At 45.0% G+C, this 21,136-nt stretch overlaps 1 protein-coding gene across 4 annotated transcripts in view; it reads right to left on the reverse strand.

Annotated features, from left to right (window-relative positions):
* The window catches only part of MAPK10 (mitogen-activated protein kinase 10), a 425,444-nt gene that overhangs the window by 143,266 nt on the left and 261,042 nt on the right, over positions 1-21,136 (reverse strand). For 3 of the 4 annotated variants that reach the window (XM_090037016.1, XM_090037015.1, XM_090037018.1), the window contains exon 4: positions 5,402-5,571. In XM_090037016.1, coding sequence (XP_089893142.1) covers positions 5,402-5,523 — 122 coding nt within the window. In that variant the 5' untranslated portion in view covers positions 5,524-5,571. Of the gene's footprint in view, positions 1-5,401; positions 5,884-21,136 lie in introns of those variants that run through there. The other variant, XM_090037017.1, reaches the window with a different exon arrangement.

The following is a 21,136-nucleotide window of genomic DNA, read 5'->3' on the forward strand; positions in this document are numbered from 1 at the left end:
CAGCTGGAGTCTGCACCCTCCTCACCATATGCCCAGCGCTGCCTAGCCTGGGAGTGCCTGCCCCTGGCATGCTAGGACAAGACAGATCTCTGATGCTGGCAGTAGGCAGAGGTAGGCATGGGGCACTGAGTCCAGGAGAAGGTGCCAGTCAATCTGTATCTCTGCCACTGGTAGTCTTGAACCAGCTCTAGTGAGGTGCTGGGGCTGAATCTTGAACTTATATTATCTTCATGCAGCAGTCTAACAGTAGCTTAATATGATCTGGAGATACTTCTTCCATGAAAAGCTGTAATTTTGTTACAATATGATCATACTTAGCATGAGTGGTACTGCTCGAACGCATTAAGTGAAGTTAATATGTCCAAAGTGTTTTGTGCAATATGGCCCTGATTTCAGTGTGTGTTGTGCCTATCATCCAAATCACCTCAGAATGTCCTAGAGGAAATGTTTCAATCACTTCTTAAATGCATCTACTTCTAATCAGCACACAGTAATATAAACGTAAGTCATAGGACATGTCCAGCTTTGGCATGTCCAGGGGCTGCACAGGGGTCAGTTCCCCCAGGTTCTCCCATGCTGCATAGGCTGCCTCTTCCCCTCTACCCCACTGCAGTGGCAGCATGCAGACCTTTAGGTCCTCCCCTGCTGTAGGGCAGTGGGAAAGGCAACTGCCAGGGATTGTGGGTGGCACATTAACTGATTGCAGGCAGCTTGTGGCCTCTGAGCCACCAGCTGGATAGCCCTACATAAGCAATTCTAATATGATACTTGTAGGTAAACAGAATGGGCTAAACTCACAGTGAAAGTCAATAGAATTTTTACCATACAAATGTACAGAATTTAGTTCTATGGAGTTATTTAACTGGAACTTAATTCAGCTTTGTGACCTTTGTTCAGTGCCTATTGACAGGTAAAAATACTCCTGATGGAATTATCACCACCATTCCTAGAATACAAGGAAAAATTCTCAGTTCTTACTAGGCCTAAGACAGTTGATGCTGTGAGATTTCCTATCCTAGCACAACGTTGTCCATAAATCAGTCATTGCTTTTAACATCCCTTTCAGTAGCTATATCAATTTCTGTTTTTCTCCCTTTCCTTCTCCCATCCTCTCCCCTTCCCTTGTTTTCATCTTTATTTTTAAGTGTCTATTAGTTTTACTACTTCTCTGAAGCCAATGATTATACACAGAGTAAAAGTATAATTCAATCTTTTTCTTCTGAAATGTGTGTTTGATCTTCTCTTTCCCAGGAAAGTTGGTGCAGTCCCTGGGCCAGGTCTGTGAACCTCTGTTTACACCAGCTGAGTATGTAGGCTTCCATTTCAGGTATGATATTTTACCTCAGATTGGTGTATAAGTCAACCAAAACAACTTCACCTGCAGGATATACTGTGGCTCTAGCATTCAGCTCCTAATGGTGCCAACATACCCATTCTGTTATCCAAGTAAACAAATAAACTATGTAAACACATTGTATTTTTTTCTGCATTAACTAACAAGACATTAGAGGGGTCTACTCTACCATTGGGCTATGCCATTCCACACCTTTGAGAAGCCCAGTTCTACTCTTTACGTTTGTAACAGCTGTGCCTGGTATAGGCAATGAAGCACTGGTGATCTCACTCACTGAGGAAAAATTCTCCCCTGGTCATCATCATAAATTTAATGCTAAGTGGTATACATCACTATTGCTGTTACCATATATATTCACATATAAGATGACCCCCCAATAATTAGATTCTATATATTGAAAATTTATAAAATGGATATAATTTATAATAATTTATAATTTGATATCATTTTAAATAGGAGACTTTATTAAAATTGTTAACTTCCCATTGCTACAGCAGGGGAAATAAATCTGGGAAGGGTCAGGTAGCCCCTTTGCCCTCTGCCCCACAACGTCTTCCTTTTGCAGCTGCTTCTCCCTCCTTACTGTCAATCCCTGCTCTTCCTAAGCACATGGAAGTGAAGAACAAATTTGAAAAAAATGACCTTGAAATAAACATAGCTGTAGCAATTTGCATACATTAGTACCCACAGAGTTAGTTCATTTAGAATTGATGCATTTTACCTTTTTGAAACTGCTGCCAGTTTTAGCTCAGGTACTCCAGAAACACTTTTGAGCAGCACTTTAGCACCTACTTAGAAAGGATACAAACTATGTATGAGTTGTGGGATCCTCCAAAAATTTATATATATTTTTGCCCCCCAAAAAGAAAAAAGAAACCTATTCTTGTGGTAGGTACCCAGCAGCATGTTTTCCCCCTATGGGGCATGTACTTTATAGTCATGCTCAGTGCTGGCTGCATTTTATCAGCGTCATAGTTTGTTTCTATTTCTGAGCACACTGATATGCAATGTAATAATGCAGTTTCCTTGTATGTGAATGTAAGGTGAGGGGCTTTTCCCCCTATGTTCATTGAGTGGGAAATCTCATCTTATATTCAAGTAAATATAGTATTTATTATTTGCACTGCAGCTGCATACAGCAGTCCCAGTCCAGGACCACCACACCAGCAGGTGCTGTATAAACAAAAAACATGAGGATAGCCTTTGCTCCAGAAGCTGAAATATCTTTTTGCCTATTGGAATGTTTAGTCTTCAGAGTACATGGTAGGTGAAAGTGATGGTAGATACACACTTCAACCCTAGTAGGGCACGACTAGGTAGCTTATGACAATGGCTCCTTATACCTGCTTGCATGTGGAAGCAGATACTAAACCACTCCTTTTAAAAGAAGTCAGTCACATGAAGCACTGCTAAGCACACTGCTCCCAAGTTCCCTTGAGCTATTACACCAGTATCTGCATGAGACAGAGAGAATGATTCAGGAATCATCTTCTGACCTCTTACAGCTCCATTCTCCTTCCTCCTGAGCACTTCTGGCAACAAAAGTTAGCAAGGAGCCCCTAAAATCTCTGAATTTTCTTTACCAAAAATAATTAAATGTACTGCACAATGAAGGCAGTGGAATTAAAAGACAACCTAACATAGGTTTTCCCTGTTATTCATGTTGAGACACTGTCAGCAATGCTATCAACTAAAGAACAAGATGAGCTTGGCAAGAAATCTTCTCTACCAGAGCCAGCTGTCACAGTTATTTCTGATGCTTACTGCCATTCACATGTTGCCAAGTTTGATCATCTTCCAGAAAACAGGAGGGTGGTAGGGGGGAGAAAAGCAACTGTTCCACATCTCTTGACACAAAAACAGCACTGTTGTTACTTAAGTGTGAGAAGACAATGGAGGATATCCCATTTATTTAAGTGTCATTGTTTTTATTGTCTATATTTAATGACTGAAATATTTCCAAAGGTATTTATTGGCCAATGCTTTGGTTTCTTACATAGGTTTACTAGAGAGCTTCTACCAAAGCATTTCTCCATATGCTCAAGGCAACCAAAAGACTCGTCACTTTTCTGTTCTAGCAGATGGGCACAGAAGCTAAGTATATTTCAGTGAAAAAGATTACCTCATCTGCCTATCTGCCACCAAAACAAATAAAAGTAGAAGTCCATTTTCTTATGTTTTGGGCAATCTATGCTTAAAAGATTCAAGCAACAGGCTTTTCCCCTCTTCTCTTGGGAGACTTCCCACAGCCTAATATATCTTACTGACTGGAAAGTTGTCAGTATACGTTTTCCTTTTCTTAATACTATATAAATGCCTTTAGCTATGACCTGGCAGATCACAAAAAATAAATAATTTCTGGGTTTGGTAATAGTAATAGTTATCTCTCATTTGTTTTCTTTTATTTAAGTTACATAATTTAGACTTTTCCTTGCAAATTTTCATCATAATCTCTTCATCCTCCATTCCTTACACACTACTTCCTCTTGTTGTCTTCCTAACAGGTTCTTAGTATGTATCTAATAAACTAGGACATGAATGAACAGATCATAACATTCAAGATTCTGCTTGGAAATGGACAATTATTTTCATAATCCATCATGTGATGCCCTTACATCTGTGGCCCAAAACTCCATCAGTCCATTTACAGTCTTATCAAATCATTAATTTCTTCTCAGACATTTGTGTTAACTTTCTACTTTAAATTGAGTGTTATTTTGCATGCTTACCTTTTTCTTTTCTTTTCTTTTCTTTTTTTTTTTTGGCTTGATGCATTCATAATTTTTGCTTCTCAAATCTCAGTATGGAAGACAAATATCATAGGATGTTACTTATTTTATTTAGATGCCTTTAGCTTTATCTGTTTTCTGTTGTTTATAATTGAACTTTACAGCAATTTAGTTATGGGTAGCCGTAAGAAAATTTGATATGAGGTTAGGAAGAGGTCTCAGAGCAACAGATGGTACCAAATAAGAAGTAGACACATCTTGAAAACCAACACAAGTGCCTAATCTACAAAGTAAATATCTCTCCACAACTTGATTTTAAACAAAATTGTAAAACTTGAATTTGTAACACGTTAAGGAAATGGTTGATTTGATGTCTTGAAGCAGAATTTTCATGGCTTGGCCACTGATGGTGAAATAGATCCTAGAAATAACTTAGACTTTGATATAGGGTGCAAGGTACAGACCATATTATTGCACTTCCAATTTCTTGTATCTGTTCTGACTGACCTTTGAAACAGAACTTGCCTTTCTGTCACAAGAAGCTAATTCCTATGCCATTCCATCACATAGTGAGGTAGTATTAGATTGAATTCACAACAGTGAAGTGAAAGAGAAGACTGATAGAAAAGGGTAGTTATGATAAAGTATTGTGGGAAGGGGAAGAATTATTTACTGCATACAACAATGTCCCGAGAAACACTGGGATTCAAAATATAAGCCATAAGTCAGTGAAAGTAAAAGGACCATTCCTAAAGCTCACAGTCTTTGAATGCAATCATTATTTTTGCTTAGTGAATCCTATTAGCTTCACATAAACTCAACTACTTTGTGTCGTTCATCTACATTTCATATACTGCTCTGAAATGTCACTTAAAAATAAAGGAAACATCATCACTCATGTAGATCAAAATCAAAAGAAAGCCTTCCTTTTCTGAAAGCTGCAAGTTGCTATGGGATGTGACTTGTTTCTAAACAGGTCTCTGTGACTTTTGCAGCACCAAGAGTGGAAATTACAGGGTCTACTTGAGATATAATTTGCATTGCTATTGGAAATAAGGCTTTAGTTGTCAATTGCTATAAGATTAGTTTCCTACTTTCTCAGTACTTACTACTTGCTATGTGGAGAAACCAACCTAATGATTACATTCACAACAGTGGGAGAATTTTGTTGGAGGAGGTACTAACCTGTTTTTGATTCAGGATGCAGGTTGCTTAACTCTTATTTTTCCTATTTAGACTCTTGTTGCTAGCAAACTGAACAAATGCAGAAGGCATATCCCATTTAAAAGAATAAGAAAAAGAAACTGCTGAAACTTACCAAACTATTCCCTGAGCCCCAGAGCCAATAGGTTTTAAGTTCTGGTAGCGTTTGAGAACTGTGAAGGTCGAGTCACCTACTTCCACGCTGTAGAACTGGTTGTCAACTTTGCTTTTGCTCATGTTGTAATGTTTGGCAATATATGACACATCCACTTGTTTCCCAAATCCCTGTCATGGAGAAGAGGAGTGAAAATAATAATAATAAAAATACCATATACTAAACCAAGGCCAATAAGCCATCAGCATAATAATGAAACACAGTGAGCCTTGTTTTCAAATATGATTCACTGTCATTTTATGCTCGCTGTCAGACATGCATGTTGTCAGATGAATTCTCAAAGGTTTTCAAAGACTGCATTGATCGCTCCCCCCTTCCTCCCTTCCACTGACTGATATTAGCGTATTACTATGGCACTGTGACACTGCAGACAGAATCTGTATGGTGCAGCTAAAAATCTTATTTAAATTATGCTGCAATAAATTAGGAATAAGTCCTTTAACACAAATAGATGCAGGAAGTTGTCTCTTAGGTTGGTAAACAATAACAGTTGCCTAAAATTTGACAGCTACTGCTATAAAATGTGTCTGAATCCATTTCAGATTACTGGAAAGAAAAAGGAACTGTCAAGGCATTTGGATTGTGGGACAGATCCTGAAAGGCAATGAGCAGTTCTTGTCTCCAGCTAACTTAAGCGAAAAATATTAGCTGACAAGAAGGAGAACTTTGCATCAGTTCCTGAATTTTAAAACAACAGGGTCATGTCCAAATCTCAGTTTCAACACAGTCCTTTTCAAACAAAAGTACCATTGAAATCAAACCAAACAAGAATAGTGCAGATGTCTGGAACTGCTCCTCCAGTAACAAGCAACTTGTAGAGGGTAGAGTGCAAAATCGTTTGAAAAGAAACACAAAATATAATTTTGACATAAATATGCCAACACGTGTACATACATCCAAGACCAGCAGCAAATACCAGCTGGTTTCTGACCCCTAGACTCTGTCCAGATGAGCGCAGTTGTGCGGTATGTGGCGCCACGGACATGTCTACAATGCCACATTCAGGTGTTCTCACACTTCAAGGAAGCAGCACAAGGTGGTGGGGAGTTGACCCCTGGATATCCAGGCGTCAAAACAACCCATGTCAAAAAAAAAAAAGTGAAGTGGCACATGCCAGGGCGTATGTGTTGCTCAAAACTGAAGCCGGGATGGCTAAAGCCATGCTTCTGGCTGCCAGCCAGGCTCCAAGTGGCAGAATCACTGCTGTTGCAGACCTGGAAGGGTCCCTAGGACCCTAGGTAAGGCTACTGGGGCCAGCCCAGTCCTAATCCCAGCCTTCTCTACCCTACCCAGGGTAACCTTCCATGCTCCAGAGGGCACATGGCACATGTATTCCCTGGGGACAACTAGCAGTGGCATAAGGTTCACTGCTGCTAGTTGTCCCCAGGGAACCAAATGTCCACACCTGTGTGGACACAGCCCTAGAGTCCAGTGAGAGAACAGGAGGGTAAACTGATCTAGACTTAAGGTGATACCAACAACCATATAGTGAAGTCTGTCACCATCCTTAGCAAATGGCATTTTCTTGATCCTTTAGTGCTTTGAACATAATTATTTATTTTTCATTGATCATGCCAGCATACATGTATTTCACAAGGATTTTAAAGACAAGGATTTAAATGTGGAATATGTCTGTCTTTGACTAACTGAAAAAAAAAGAGCAACCGAGTCTGGAGCCATATCTCCCGTTCTGTGAACACTTTCTTCCTACTATCCAACCTTAATTTCTGTTGTTGCAGTTTTAGCCCATTACCTCTTGTCCTCTCCCCAGTGGTCACAGAGAACAACTGATTGCTGTTTCCTTGTAATACCTATTTTGTATTTTAGGAGTTATCAAATCTGTTTTCAGTCTTCTATTCTCTTTACTAAATAATCCCAATGTACCATTTCCTTGTATGTCATGTTTTCTATACACCTAATGGTTTTTATTGCCTTCCTTTGATTAATTTTAATTTGTCTACATCTTTCATGAAGTTCATTCCCTTAAATGAACACAATATTCAGCAATGCTGAATAGAGAGAAAAAAATTCACTCTCTGTGACTTGTATATGACAATCCTGTTAATACAACCAGAATACTTGTGTCTATTTTTTGCAAAAATATTACACTTTTACTCATATTCAGCTTGTGGTCCAGCATAGCCCTAGATCCTCCCCTGTAGTAATGTAACCTAGCCAGTCATTCATGATTTTGTATTTGTGCCTGTAATTATTCTTTCCTAAAGGCAGAACTCTGCAGTTTATACTTAGTGAACTTCATCTCTATTTTAAACCATTTTTCCAATTTATCATGGTCATTTTGAATCCTAATCCTGTCTTCTATGGTATCTGTAACCCCATCCAGCTTGATGTCATCCACAAATTCCATACATGCATATCCAATATTAACATCCAAGACATTCGTAAAGATATTAAACAGACCTAAGCCAAGCCTCTGGAACCCCACTTGTTATCTCTTTCTAATCTGACACTGAAACATTGATGACTACTTTTTAAGGGTGCAAACAAGCATTCATGCAACTGACTTAGGTTTAGGAAGCTTAGTTTGAACTGCCTAAACCTGAGTTGGGAACCTGTGCATGTAAGCATGTAAGGAGGAGGTATAGACAGCCAAAGGTAAGTAAATCGGGGAATGGGGGTTAGGATAATTTAAATGTAATGCTTACACATAGCCTCAGACAAGGGTTATCAACTAGGGGTACGTGTACCTCTAGGGGTACTTAGTAAGGTCATAGGGTATGGAGCACACCCTGAGGCACCGCAGTAGTCTCCTCCATCACATTCCCACGCTTTGCCTCTTATGCAGGGAACGGGTATGCCAGGTGCCACCGGCCCCACACAGCACATCGTAGCACTTCCCAACCCCCCAACTCCATTCACTTTCCTGATTGGCCACAACACGTCACCTTCAGCCAATAGCTGACAGTGAGGAGGTGCTGTGGCCACCCCCTTCCTGCAGAGCAGCGAGGGTCTCAATGGCAGGGCATAAGTGTGTTTCTGTGCCTACTCTCAGGAGCAGGGCCAGGGATCAGAAAGGGCAGTAGCACCCCTCTGGAGGCTGCACAGGCACCACCCAGCCCGATGGGGGAGGAGGGGGCACATGCGGCAGCTGTCACCACCACCACCACTGTCCTGCACCACTTTCCCATGGCTGATTGCACGTGCAACTCTGTGAGCTGCTGATGGGTGGTGTGCAATTGGCCAGGTGTGATGCCTGGCAGCAGACCAGGGAGCCACACGTGAGACCAGCTTTGGGAAAGTGGGGCACAGTGCCAACATGGGGTGGTGGGTGGTGGTGGCAGCATGGGGAAGTGGGTGTCATTGGCACTGGCACAGGGTGGTGGTAACACGGGTGGTGTGTGAACCCCGCCACCAAAGTCTGGCTGGCCAGGCAGCACCTGTGCAACCCACTGCTCTTGCCCCCCCACCCATCCCTCCTCCTGGAAGCAGGCACAGAAACACACTCCCCCACCCCGCCATTCACACTCTCTGTTCATTGCTGCTGATGCTTGATTTGAGCACAGCACAATGGCCATGTGCATCCCCTCACTGGGAAGGCAGCAGCCTGGCATCAAGCTGCCCAGCAGCAGGACGCACATGGCATTGTGGCGCTCTTGAAGCAGTGGCAGAAAGATGCAGAGGCAGAGCAGAGCCGAGCTCATCCTCGCCCCACACACCGATTGGGGGGGCGCATGCCCCCTCTTTGCTTCACCATGGTACATGCAGAGGTGGGAGCCCCCTTCCTCCCCTCCCCCATGCCTCTTGATGTGCTGCCAGGCTCTCATTACCCCATGACCTGGCCCAAGCTCCATTCACCCCTGCCTGTACCCCACTCCCTCCTGTCCCCGCAGTCCTTTTCCTTTCCCCATCATGCCCCTTCCCCACACACACTTACCTGCTGGGGGGATGGTGTGTGTGTGTCTGTGTCTCTGTCTGCATGTATGCGTGTCTGCCCTCTACCCACCCAAACACAGCAGGCACATGGTGTTGTGCAGCTCTTGGGATGAAGAGTCCAGCCTGCATCAGCAGCTGCCTCTGCCCCATGCACAGATCTGGGGGGCTGTCGCACAGCACTCAGGTGCCATGTGACTGAGAGCAGAAACGGCTTGGGAGAGACCCCTAGTGGCGAGAAGGGGGAGGCTTAGCTGCCAGTCACCAGGACTGCGCAGGTGCCAGTTGCTAGGGCAATCAGTGAAACCTAGAGACAGTAAGGGGCAGGGCTTAGCCCTTCTTAAGCCCAGGCAGGAGGCCGGGAAAGCAGTTTCCCCCGGTGGCCAGGGGAGGAGGAACTTGGCCAGTGCAGACGAAGGGGAGAACTCTGACGGTGGGAACATCCCCTGGTTGCTGCTGGGGTTGGTGCGCTGTCTGTCTGGTAGGGATTGATTCTTGTTTGACCAAATGGTCTTGCTTTTATGTTGTAGCCCAGGGGCTTTGTGTTCTTGTGTTTATAGTTTTGACCGGAGGACCAGGTGAGGCTATTAGGGGTTGGAGGAGGCCTCACAGGGACTCCACAGTAGCATTGGAGAGGGCGCAGCATTTTGGGGTGCACTGGCCCCAGCCCTGAAGCCAAGGGGGGCAGTGAGGAGCCCCGGAGCCAAGGGGGGCAGTGAGGAGCCCCAGAGTGGGTAGTGCGGGATAAGCTAGAGGGCGCCGGTAGGGACGTGAGCTGTGAGATGAGCTAGAGTGTGCCAGCGAGGGTGCAGGCTGAGGGATCAGTCAGAGAACATCTGCGTGGCATGGAGAGTAGAACAGACCTGAACAACGTCAGATACACCACAGCCCAAGCCTCGCAGATGTAAGAGGAGGAAAGGAGCCGCAGCTAGTGCCTCAGGCACCAAGACAGAAAATAGACAGCCTTCTGCTTGATTAAAATTTTCCAATCAAGCAAATAACAACAAGGCGTGGCAGGTGAGAAGGCAGGCAGTTGGTCCTTAATCAGTGTTGCAGGATCACTAGTAGACAGCCCTAAAGAGGCACAAGTGTCACAGGGGCACATGCCCCCTGGGCCTCTGCCGGGGTACATGGAGGAGCAGGAGCCCCCCCCCGACAAGCCGCTCTTATGTCTTCATCCCACCCTCTGCCTTGGCTGTGCAGTGCCTGCCCCTGCCCCTGCTCCTGCCCCGTTCCTGCCCCTGCCCTAGGCCCAGCCCCACTCCCTCCCTCTCTGTGGGGGACCTCAATCTGTCCCCCACCCCTTAAAAACAAGGAAAAAATATAAAGAGGTACATGACCTGAAACTTTGAGGCAGAAGACACTTCTTAAAAAAGGTTGAGAACCCCTTCTGCAAGACCTCTAGTTATGCACCCATTTTAAAATAGTTTCATTTGATAGTATTTCCTTAGTTTATGTATAAGAATGTTGTGGAAGACAAAATGAAAAGCCTTACTAAAGTCATTATATCACATCCACTCCTTACCCACAAGACCTATTATCTTGTCATAAAAGAAAATTGATTGATTAGATAGGATTTATTCTTGACAAATGTATGGTGACGAGTAATTATCACCTTTTTATCCCCAAGGTACTTATATATTGATTGTTTGATTATACGTTCCACCATCTTTCTAGGTATTGAAATTATATTGACAGGTCCATAATTCCCAGAATCCTCTGTTTTTCTCTCTTTTTTAAAAGCAAGTACTATATTTGCCTTTTTCCAGTCATCTGGGATCTCACTTGACCATGAGTTCTCAAAATTAACAGCCAATGGCTATTCAAGCCTCTTCCAGGTTTCCTGCAATACTTCTTACACTTGCTTTGCATCAGGATAGCTTGCTCATGTGTCCCTTATATAGTCTATACATGGAACAACCAGTTTTGCTGCACTCTTTTCCCCCTTAGATTTGCCTTCCATGGAAACCCATCTCTTAGTTCTCCAAGTTTGTTAAAGTCTACTTTTCTGAAGTCCAGCATTCTTATTCTGCTGTTTTTTTCCTACTTTCCCTTAGGATTATAATGTCATTCTATAAAAGGAACAGATGAGGCCTCATCTGAAAGATTATGTTCATTCTCTTCATATATATTCAAGAAAGATGAATTCAAAATGAGAACAAGTAGAAAAAAGTCCATCAATTATCTCATGAGAATGACCACTCCATTGGATAACACTGCTTAATTATAACTGACTCTTTTAGAGACTTTGTTTGAAAACTGATCTCCTTCACCCCCTGCCCTGCTCCCTGGAGGCAGCAGCAACAGAGCCATCCCACACTCCCATTCTTTTTTTTTTTTTTGCTTCCTGCTCCCTATGTACCTAAAGAAGGACTTCCTGTTGTCCTTGATTCCCCTTGCTAATTTTAGTTTAGTCACTGCCTTAGTTTGAAAACTCCCCTCCCCCCATGTTGGGCCCACTCCCCCTCCGTGTTACCTGCAGAGAGCAGGGCAGGTGGGAGCGGGGGCCAGGCCAGCTCTGCTGGCCTTGCCCCCTCCTTCTGTCTGCATTGTTGCCACCACTTTCAGGGAGCAGGGCAGTGGGGGCCAGCCTAGCTGCGCTGGGTTGCCCCCCCCGCAACTCCATCCTGTGTCCACACCATCATGGATAGCAGGCTGCCTTTTGTCAGAATACTTCTTTGCCATCTGATTGGGTGTTTGTCAACCAATCCGAGCACAAATAAACATTACGAACAGACAGACAGACTTAGGCTTTTATAATATTAGAATAAGATAATCTGTATATGATCCTGAAATCTCTCTCTCACAACGCAGCCCGCACTGCACTGTAGTTCTACTGTACTAAAAACAGTAGTAGCTTGTAAACCAAATTTATGAGATTTCTTTTGCACCAGTGAAAACATACTAAGGAAGCTGAAAAGGTTGTAAATATCACCAGGGGAGGTAGAAGATTAGATTGGGTTTAATTCCATCCAAATTTGCCTGATGCTGGGAAGACACAAGTTGCCTTTTCCACATGTACTTCTTGGTAGGGTCTGCATACAAATCTACATACCTATGATGGCCAGAACCAGAAGGGTTAACAAGCAACTTATAAAAGAGAAATATGCTTTTTGAATGTATCTGAAGTAGCTTATGAACTGCCTAGAGTACAACCCGCAATATTTATATATAGCATTACTTTTAAAAAGCAGAACTGAAAATATAACTGCAGAAGGGCAAGGAGGCGCACTGAGAGGGATGCCCAAGAGCCAGGGGCCTGGGGTCCCAACTGGCCTGGGGTGGGCTGGGGCTAGCGTGAGCCAAAGTTCCCAGTGAGGGGACCACACCTGAAGGGGAACCGGTGGAAGGGAGATATGTGGCCTGGTATTATGGCAGCAGAGTCTGCCTGAAGGAAGGAACCCAGGTGGGGTCCTACAGCAGGATTCTGGGGCCCATTGTGTGGGACTGGCATGTATGAAAACATTATGAGGTCATCTGCAAGGCTTGGGCTGCCGTGCAGGGGAGGAATGAAGCCGCAGACAGTGCCCCCTAGCAGCGGGGCAGAAAATGGGCAGTATCCCACTTATTATCAACTAATTAATCAATTAAGATCAAGGTGTGGCAGGAAACAAGGTGGGCAGTTGGTCCAGAAACAGGTGGGCAGGCCACACAGAGATTGGCCCCAGTAGCGCCCCCCCGTTACAGTCAGTAAAAACTAACAAACATAATCACAAGGTATAATTAACATAGTGGGTTGAACTTAGGTGGAGACATGTTAATCTCAGACCCCAAAGTGATGTGGTGTCATTTGCTTATTGGGTAAACCCAAGCTTGGGCAGTAATTTATTGTAATGATTTCTAACACCTTTTAACCCCACAAGATAACAGCTATAAAGTAACACTATGAATAACTATATAACCAAAAAATTAGCATAAACAAGATATAAAAGAACACGCACGTTAAATAACCCTTGGGGAAGGACGGAACAGAAAGGTCATTGCTGTCCCATTTCCCCAGATCTCTGAATGAATGCCAGATCCCGACTGAGGGACTTTCCCCCCCAGTTTCCCTATGACAGTGCAGCTCAGGGACACCCAACTTCACTGAATTAACTTGACATGGATCTTCTAACTGAGAGACTATTGATAAGTTGCTAACTAAGTGGGAACTCTTCGTTAATTTTTTTGTCTGTTTTATTATCACTGTCAATTTTAATTTGTATTGTTATGTTGTCTGTTTATTAGTTTAACCTTTTTACTAACAGTCATGTGCAAACTATATCTTTTGTTGCTATAAGTAAAATTTATTCTCTTTTATAAATGAAACTTGTCATTGTGTTCCTTCCCAACATCACCTCCTCGATCCCAAACCAAAAAAAGCCCAATGGCTAATAAAGTTGCAGTGCTCAGTCAGTCTGCAACTAAATTGATATACTCACAGTACCCAGCTGACCTGTGACACATACCATATGCTTACAGTATGCAAAGACTAGGAGAAACCAGCATTGACACTGCTGGTCACAATATTGAGGGCATAACTCTTCTTGTCCAATAGAAAGGTTGAAAAAGGCAACAGGTCCTGGTCAGCATAAGCTACTGAGGAATCTGTTCACTGCAACATTAGATTAATAGATTATGAGGCTGGAAGGGACCTTGGAAGATCATCAGGTCCAGCCCCCTGCACCAAGCAGGAAAGACAACTGGGGACAGGTGACCTCAGCAAGGTGACTGTCCAGTCTCCTCTTGAAGATTTCCAGGGTAAGTGAATGTACCACTCTGGAGGGAATTTATTCCACAATCTGGACACCCACGTTATGAATTTTTTTCCTAATATTGAGCCTGAAACAGTCTTCCAGGAGTTTGTGACCATTACTCCTAGTCTTCCCCAAGGGTGCCCTTGTAAACAGTTGTTCACTGAGCCCTTGATGCACACCTGATGCAGCAGTAAGCTGCTATCAAGTCCCCTCTCAGCCTTCTCTTTTTCAGACTGAGGAGTTACAGATCCCTCAGCCTTTCCTTGAATAGCTTGATGCACAAGTCTCTGATCATACAGGTGACCTTTCTCTGAACTTTCTCCAGGCTTACCACATCCTTGTTAAAGTGCAGCACCCAGAACTGGATGCAGTACTCCAGCTGAAGTCTCACCAATGCTGAGTAGAGTGAGGGAATCATTACTTTGGTTTTGCTGGAGATGCATTGATTGATGCACGCCAGGGTATTGTTAGCCCTGCTGGCTACAGCATCACACTGCCGGCTTATGTTCATACTGTGGTCTATTATTACCCCCAGATGCCTTTCATTCCTAGCGCTGGTTAGGTTGGCATTGCCAAGCCTGTAGGTGCTTAGAGGATTGTTCATCCCCAGATGCAGCACTTTACATTTCTTGATGTGGTACATCATCTGGTTCCAGTCCACCCAATTTGCAAGCCTGTCTGGGTCTGCCTACATCTGCAGTCTATCTTCAAGTGTGACCATGCTTCCCCATAACTTGGTGTCATCCGTGAACTTGGCCAGTGAGCTCTTTATCCCTATCTAAATCACTGATGAAGATGTTGAATAGCACTGGACTGAGCACCAACCCCTGTGGGACACCACTGGCTACTTCCTGCCAAGATAACACCGATTCATTCATTAGAACTCTTTGGGTCCTACCCTGCAGCCAGCTTCCTACCCACCTGACTGTCTTGCAGTTAAGACCACAGTCTTCCAATTTTCTCACAAGAACATGGTGGGATACTAGATCAAAAGCTTTTTGGAAGTCAAGGTATATAATGTCAACCTCCTCTCTCTTATCCAAGTGGTGAGTCACCTGATCATAAAAGGAGATGAGGTTGGTAAGACCAGACCTGTCCACGATGAAGCCATCTGTGAGTCTATTGCACATAGACTCCTTAATGAATTTTTCCAGGATTTTCCCTGGGATAGAAGTTAGTGTAATTTCTCTTTACCCAGGTCCTCCCTCCTCCCCTTCTTGAAGATGAGCACAACACTGGCCCTCTTCCAGTCTTTGGGGACCTCCCCAGAGTGCCACGATTTTTGGAAGAGATTTGCCAAGGATTCCACAATTACTTTGGCCAGCTCCTTCAGCACTCTTGGATGAAGTTCATCCGGTCCTGCTGACATATATTTCCAATTTCTTTAATTGATCACACACCAGTTCTACCAGGCAATAGTAGGAAGGCAGTCATTTGAACCCTGCTTATTCTGTATCCCAGTTTGTATGATTTTTACCCTTGGCCCAGTGGAAGACTGAAGCAAAGTAGTCATTCAGAAGTTCAGTTTTCTCCTGAGTGCCAGTGACTAGCTGTCCTGAGTTGTTGAGCAATGCCCCCATACTCCCAGTCTTTTTCCTCCTGTTCCCTATGTTCCTAAAGAAGTATTACTTGTTGTCCTTGATTCCCATTGCTAATTTTAGTTTAGTTACCACCTTAGTTTTTCTAAACTGATCCCTACAAGATTAAATTTACTCCTGTGTGAAAGGTCAAACCCAAGGCCTATGGTCTGTAGTAAGAGACTTAAGAGTGGTTTAAACCTTGTACTGGACCTCTATACAAGGTTTCACTCAGTATCCATTCAGTCATAAGAATTCCAGAAGCTTTAGGAAAGGTAGTCTTAACAGCTTTTCCTTGAGTGCAAAGGTAGCAACTGATGGTTCCTTATGCAGCATCCTAGTAAAAATAAAGCAACCCAATCTAATGCAATTTACAGGAAAGTGCATTGGTATCCCTCTAGTGCAGGGGTGGGCAAAATATAGCCCATGGGCTGTGTGTGGCCTACCAGGCAATTTCACTTGGCCTGCATGGGGGTGCCTACCAATTCATTGCATCCATGTGGCCTGTGACTTCCCTTGCTGTGCCTGCATGGGGCCTGAGCCCCACCAACTCCTACTGGGGCAGTGTACTGCACTCCCACGCTCATGTGGGGGAGAGCCCTGGCCCCAACCAGCACAAAACTTCTGGGCAGGGCCACTGCTGCTGCTGGGAGAATTGCTCAGCTCCCCTGGCCTCCAGTGGCTCCTTCTTGTGTCCCTGCTGCAGTGCTTCAGGAAGCAGGTGGAGATAAGTGGCAGCTGCGTAGGTATGTGCAACCTGAGGCCCACACCCAGTGAGGCAGAAGGAGTATGGAGTCTGGGTCAGCCTGGTTCCATCACACAGGGCTCCACACAGCTCCTGGGACTCATGTGCCACTTGGGGAAAGCCCCACATGATGGAGTCTGCAGTCTTCACTGCTTCCTGTCACCACGTGCAGCTCCTGGGACACCACTGCAAGTGGTGTGGAGCCCCACATGATGAAGCCAGGCTGGTTCAGCCCTGCTCCATGCTTCCCTGTAGAGTCCCAGGAGCTGCACATGGTGGCAGGGAGTGGGACCAGGCTGCCAGCTCCAATACATGCAGCTTCCCCTTACAGGCTTCAGCTCAAGCTGGGCCCCAGGAAATATATGTGAGCTGCAGGAAGCCCACCACAATGAAGGTGGGTTGGCCTGACCCCACTCCTTGCCATCACATGTAGCTCACATAAGTGGAGGGAGCTGTAAACTGCCAGAGGGCTCCACCTGTGTGGGCCATGAGTACCCCAGGGCCCACTGCCTGCTGCTGCTGCTGCTGCCGCCTTTGGTGGGGGCTAGGCAATATAGGAGGGGCTTGTGTGGGGGCCCACATCCCCCCAAGCCCACACCTCCCTCACCTCGCACAAAACGACACCCTCCCCATGCCCCCATACATACCTTCACCCTCCCCTTATACAGCCACACCCCTCCAAAAACCCCACACTGATACACCCATCCCACCACAAACCATATACCCATCCTACCAACCACACCCCACACACTCCCCCCCACACATCCCACATAATATACAAGAGTAACATTTTATTTTGAGCTCTTATTTTTCACCACTATATACACTAGGCAAACACAGGTAAATCAAGACATTGTATTTTTTGAAATACAATTAAAATATGTTATAGTAGATGTTTGATTTTTAGCATATTGTGACTGCTGTGCTTCGAATAACCACTCTTGAGCAGCCTTTGTTCTACTGGTGGATGTCAAGCACCTCCCGGGTTCATGGCGTTGCCGGAGTAGTTCTCTTCTTCCCACATCACCAACCCCATTCTTTCCTGCCATAACTTGCTGTTCCTCAGAAGGTGGGGTCAGTTGACAGGATACTCGGTGGCCCGGGGTTCACACAGTGGTCACTCATGGGGTTCCACTACCCCTACACCCTGCCTCACGCCTCCTTCGGTGTGTCGCCCAGCCGTTATCCACGGCCTCTACTCGCGGGGTCACCCTCTCAGCTGTTGCGTTTAGATGCCAGTGGCTTAAGGTCCCGCTTGCCCATGTGGGCCTACCCCACAGCCCTTCACACCTCCATCCCTTCTTTCAAGGGTACATATAACCACGAGGGGGGAGCCCTACCGGGGCTTCTCCACAGCCCCACCCCTTGGGCACTTGTCCCTATCTCCTATGCCCCTTCACCCGGGGTAACAAAATAAAAGTGTTAACCAAAAACCAACCAGTAAGCTATTCCCTGCTCCTTTCTATCCTTTTCCCTGGAGCCTAACAGGGAGAGGATGTTTTCCTTTTGACCCGTTGCTTCCCAGATCTACTCCCATCTGTTCCTCAATCTGGTGGAACCCTGCGGCGATACCCGCCCCAACCACAAACCCCTTTAGTGCTCTCCTGGGGTCTTCGCCCCCTGTCGTGCCTTCCTCCACACCCCATTGTCCCAGCACTCCCACCTGGGTTCCGCTCTGCTTCCAGGTGCTGCTTCAGCTACGCCTCTGGCTGGCAAACCTATCGCTCCCTTGTTGTCCTGCGTGGGCTCTCATTGGGGTACTCTGTCCTCCACTGCCTGCATCTGCTCCTGCTTGCCAGGTTTCCCAGGCCCAGCAAGTGGGGTCTTCCTGCTGCCACCATCAGCCGCGGCTTCATTACTTGGCTAACCGCCCCCTCTGCAGCAGCGGCCACCATTTTTTTTTCTGCCGGCTGGCGTCTGATGCTGACATCACCAGCCGACCATAATTGCACAAAAGGGCAGCTAATGAGCCACGCAGGTTCCTCCTTCTGCCCCATACGCATCCTGTCCCGAGCTGCTGGTAAGTGCCGCTCATTATTTTGACTCCCGGGACACATATGATTTGTGTTTTTTTTCCAGTTCCAAGATGGCAAGCACCCCCACCCCCAAGGAGTACTTTTGGGGGGCAAGAGGAAGGACTTCTGGTGGCAAAGATCAGCAGTTAGAGGGTGGGACTTCCAGTCCCTATATGTCAACCAGGGTATGGGGCATCTGTCAAGGTATAGGGCTATGCTTGCAGACCTCAACAGCTCACCAAAATTCATTAAGTGGCCCTCCAGCCAGAATAATTGCTCACCCCTGCTGTAGTGGATCCATATATGATCCATCTACTAACTACAACTTCCATTTAGCTGGGTTATGACAAAATGTTCAGCTGGTAGAGGTATATTTTTAATGCCAAGGATCTCCACTTCAAATCCTGCTCAGGGGCCAAGAACAACTAGTTACTCAAATTCCTGCTATGGATCATATGTTCAATCTAAAAATTACCAAACAGTGAATTATAACTTCATGCCCATTCCATTCCGTTTAAGAAATGCTATTTTTTTCAGTGGAAGCCTAACCTACACATCATGCAATGGCCTTCAATGTTTTGGTAGTTTTGGTTGTGAGAACACTGTATGCCATGTCCATGCAGTGCCAAAATGTTAACAGAATTCTTATATCTTTTTCTTTTTTTAAAGTCAGTCAAGCCCTGTAAATAGAACTGCTAACTGTTAGCCTCAAGAATCCTACAGTGACTGCAGCAGGATTTATAAACTGCTGTAGCCCCAGCAGCTGGTTATTTTTAATCAAAGAATGACATAAAAATCAATTAAATCTGCCTAGAAGAACCAATTCTTATTACCTCAGTCATCTGGCTAATTAATGCATGCACTGCCTCTGTCATTTCAGTGTAGCAAACCCCCCGTTTTTCTTTTTTTTTCCTTTTAAAATGCATTCCCTCCCCTTTCCCAACCATTTCTGACTTTTTCTCTCCCTCTCTATTCCCTATAGATAAGTATAAGTGAGCTAAGACATAGGATAAGCTTCAGCATTTTATTTTGGTAGCAAGTTGTATTTGTTTTGTTTTTTTCTTCTTTTATGGTATAATTATTATGTTTATATTGATTTTTACTGTTCTATATTACTGTTCTACTGGTACTATATGATTTAGGCCTACATATGTAAGTTAGCATAAGTCATGTCAAGTTTTCATTTTGTTTCTCAAGTCTCCATCCTGTCCTCAGGCCCGGTTGTGTAACACCTACCTTTCCTATGTAACTTGGTTCCTAAATTAATGGGGATGAATGAGGGTGCTTGAGAGCCAATAGCAGTAGGTCTAAAAATAGTTCCCTCTGAATGACTCAACCATCAACACCAATACCTGGACCAATGACCCAGCCCTTGGAACCACCCATCAGCATTCAAGAAACAAAAGATGAGGCAACCCACCATTGTGCCAAGCTGCACATGCTCAGTAAGAATACCTGGAGCCCTCCGGAACAGGACTGACATTGCCTGGACAGGCCCTCCCCATTAGGAGCTCAGAGGTAGTCTGCCCCATAAAAAGGGGTAGTGAAGACTGACTCTTTGGGATGCCCCCTCCGTCTGGACCAGCACCATGCCACACCACCTATCCACCAAGAGGCCCTGCCAGCAACCCCCCTCTGGACAACACCTACTGGACAAGGACCCCTATCCAGCCTGGATAGGTAGCTATCACCCCTTACCCCCTCTTCAACCAAGGACTTGGACTCTGCCTCTTTTCCCCACCTGGACTCAAACCCTTCCACTGAGTCTCTTTCTCCTGCTGCCATTTTGAGTTCTTGTGTGTGTGTGTGTGTGGGGGCGGGAACCAAAAACTTCATGGGGCTGTGTATTGTGTTGTCCGTTTAATAAAACTGTTATTTGGACCCATAAGTTGGGTTTTGCCTTACTATGGTTTGGCCCTACTCCAATCTCTGCTCCTCACCCCTCTAACTTCTGTCTCATTTCTCCCTCTCCTGCTTCTGGCTCACTGCCACCTCCAACACCTGTCCTGAGTTCCTCTCTGCCTTCAACCCCCATTTCTTTACCACTGTCTTATCCCCTCTGCCTTTTCCTTTTACCCTGAGCAACCAAGTTTCTGCCTCAGTTTCTTTCCTGGCTGTCTCCTCCTTGCCACCACTTATCTGCCCCCCCTGCAATATTTCAGCTGGTTCTAGCAATTTTCACTCCCTACACTTTAACACTCTCTCTCACCTTAACCTTCCCCCAAGTATCCCAGGTACCCCAAGCACACACATACACACTGTACCATCCAAATTAGGAACTTACCTGTGTGTATGTGTAGGTGGGTTGTATGTGTGTGAACTGATGAGTGTGTGTGTGTGTATATATGTCATTGTGTGCATGAAATACAAATTAGTGATCTGTGTCTAACTTTTGCAGTGTATAGTGTATGTGCTCAAATTGGTGATAGGTATGCATGAACTAAACAACAGAGCCACTGCTGGCTTATTCCTAGACACTTCTGACCTAGAAACAAAAGTATTAATTTTATATCTTGTCAAAATGATTTCATAGACATTTGTGGTGGAAGGGACCTTGGAGGATCATCGAGTCCAGCCCCCTGTCCCATGGGCCGGAAGTTAGCAGGGATCATAGGATCCCAGAAAGATAAACATCCAAATGCGTCTTGAAGGCATTCAAAGTGGATGCTTGAACCACCTTAGGTGGCAGTCTATTTCAAATCTTGGGGGCT

Source organism: Crocodylus siamensis, chromosome 2 (genome assembly GCF_052110815.1).
Source record: "Crocodylus siamensis isolate JL-2025a chromosome 2, ASM5211081v1, whole genome shotgun sequence".
NCBI classification, from domain to species: domain Eukaryota; kingdom Metazoa; phylum Chordata; order Crocodylia; family Crocodylidae; genus Crocodylus; species Crocodylus siamensis.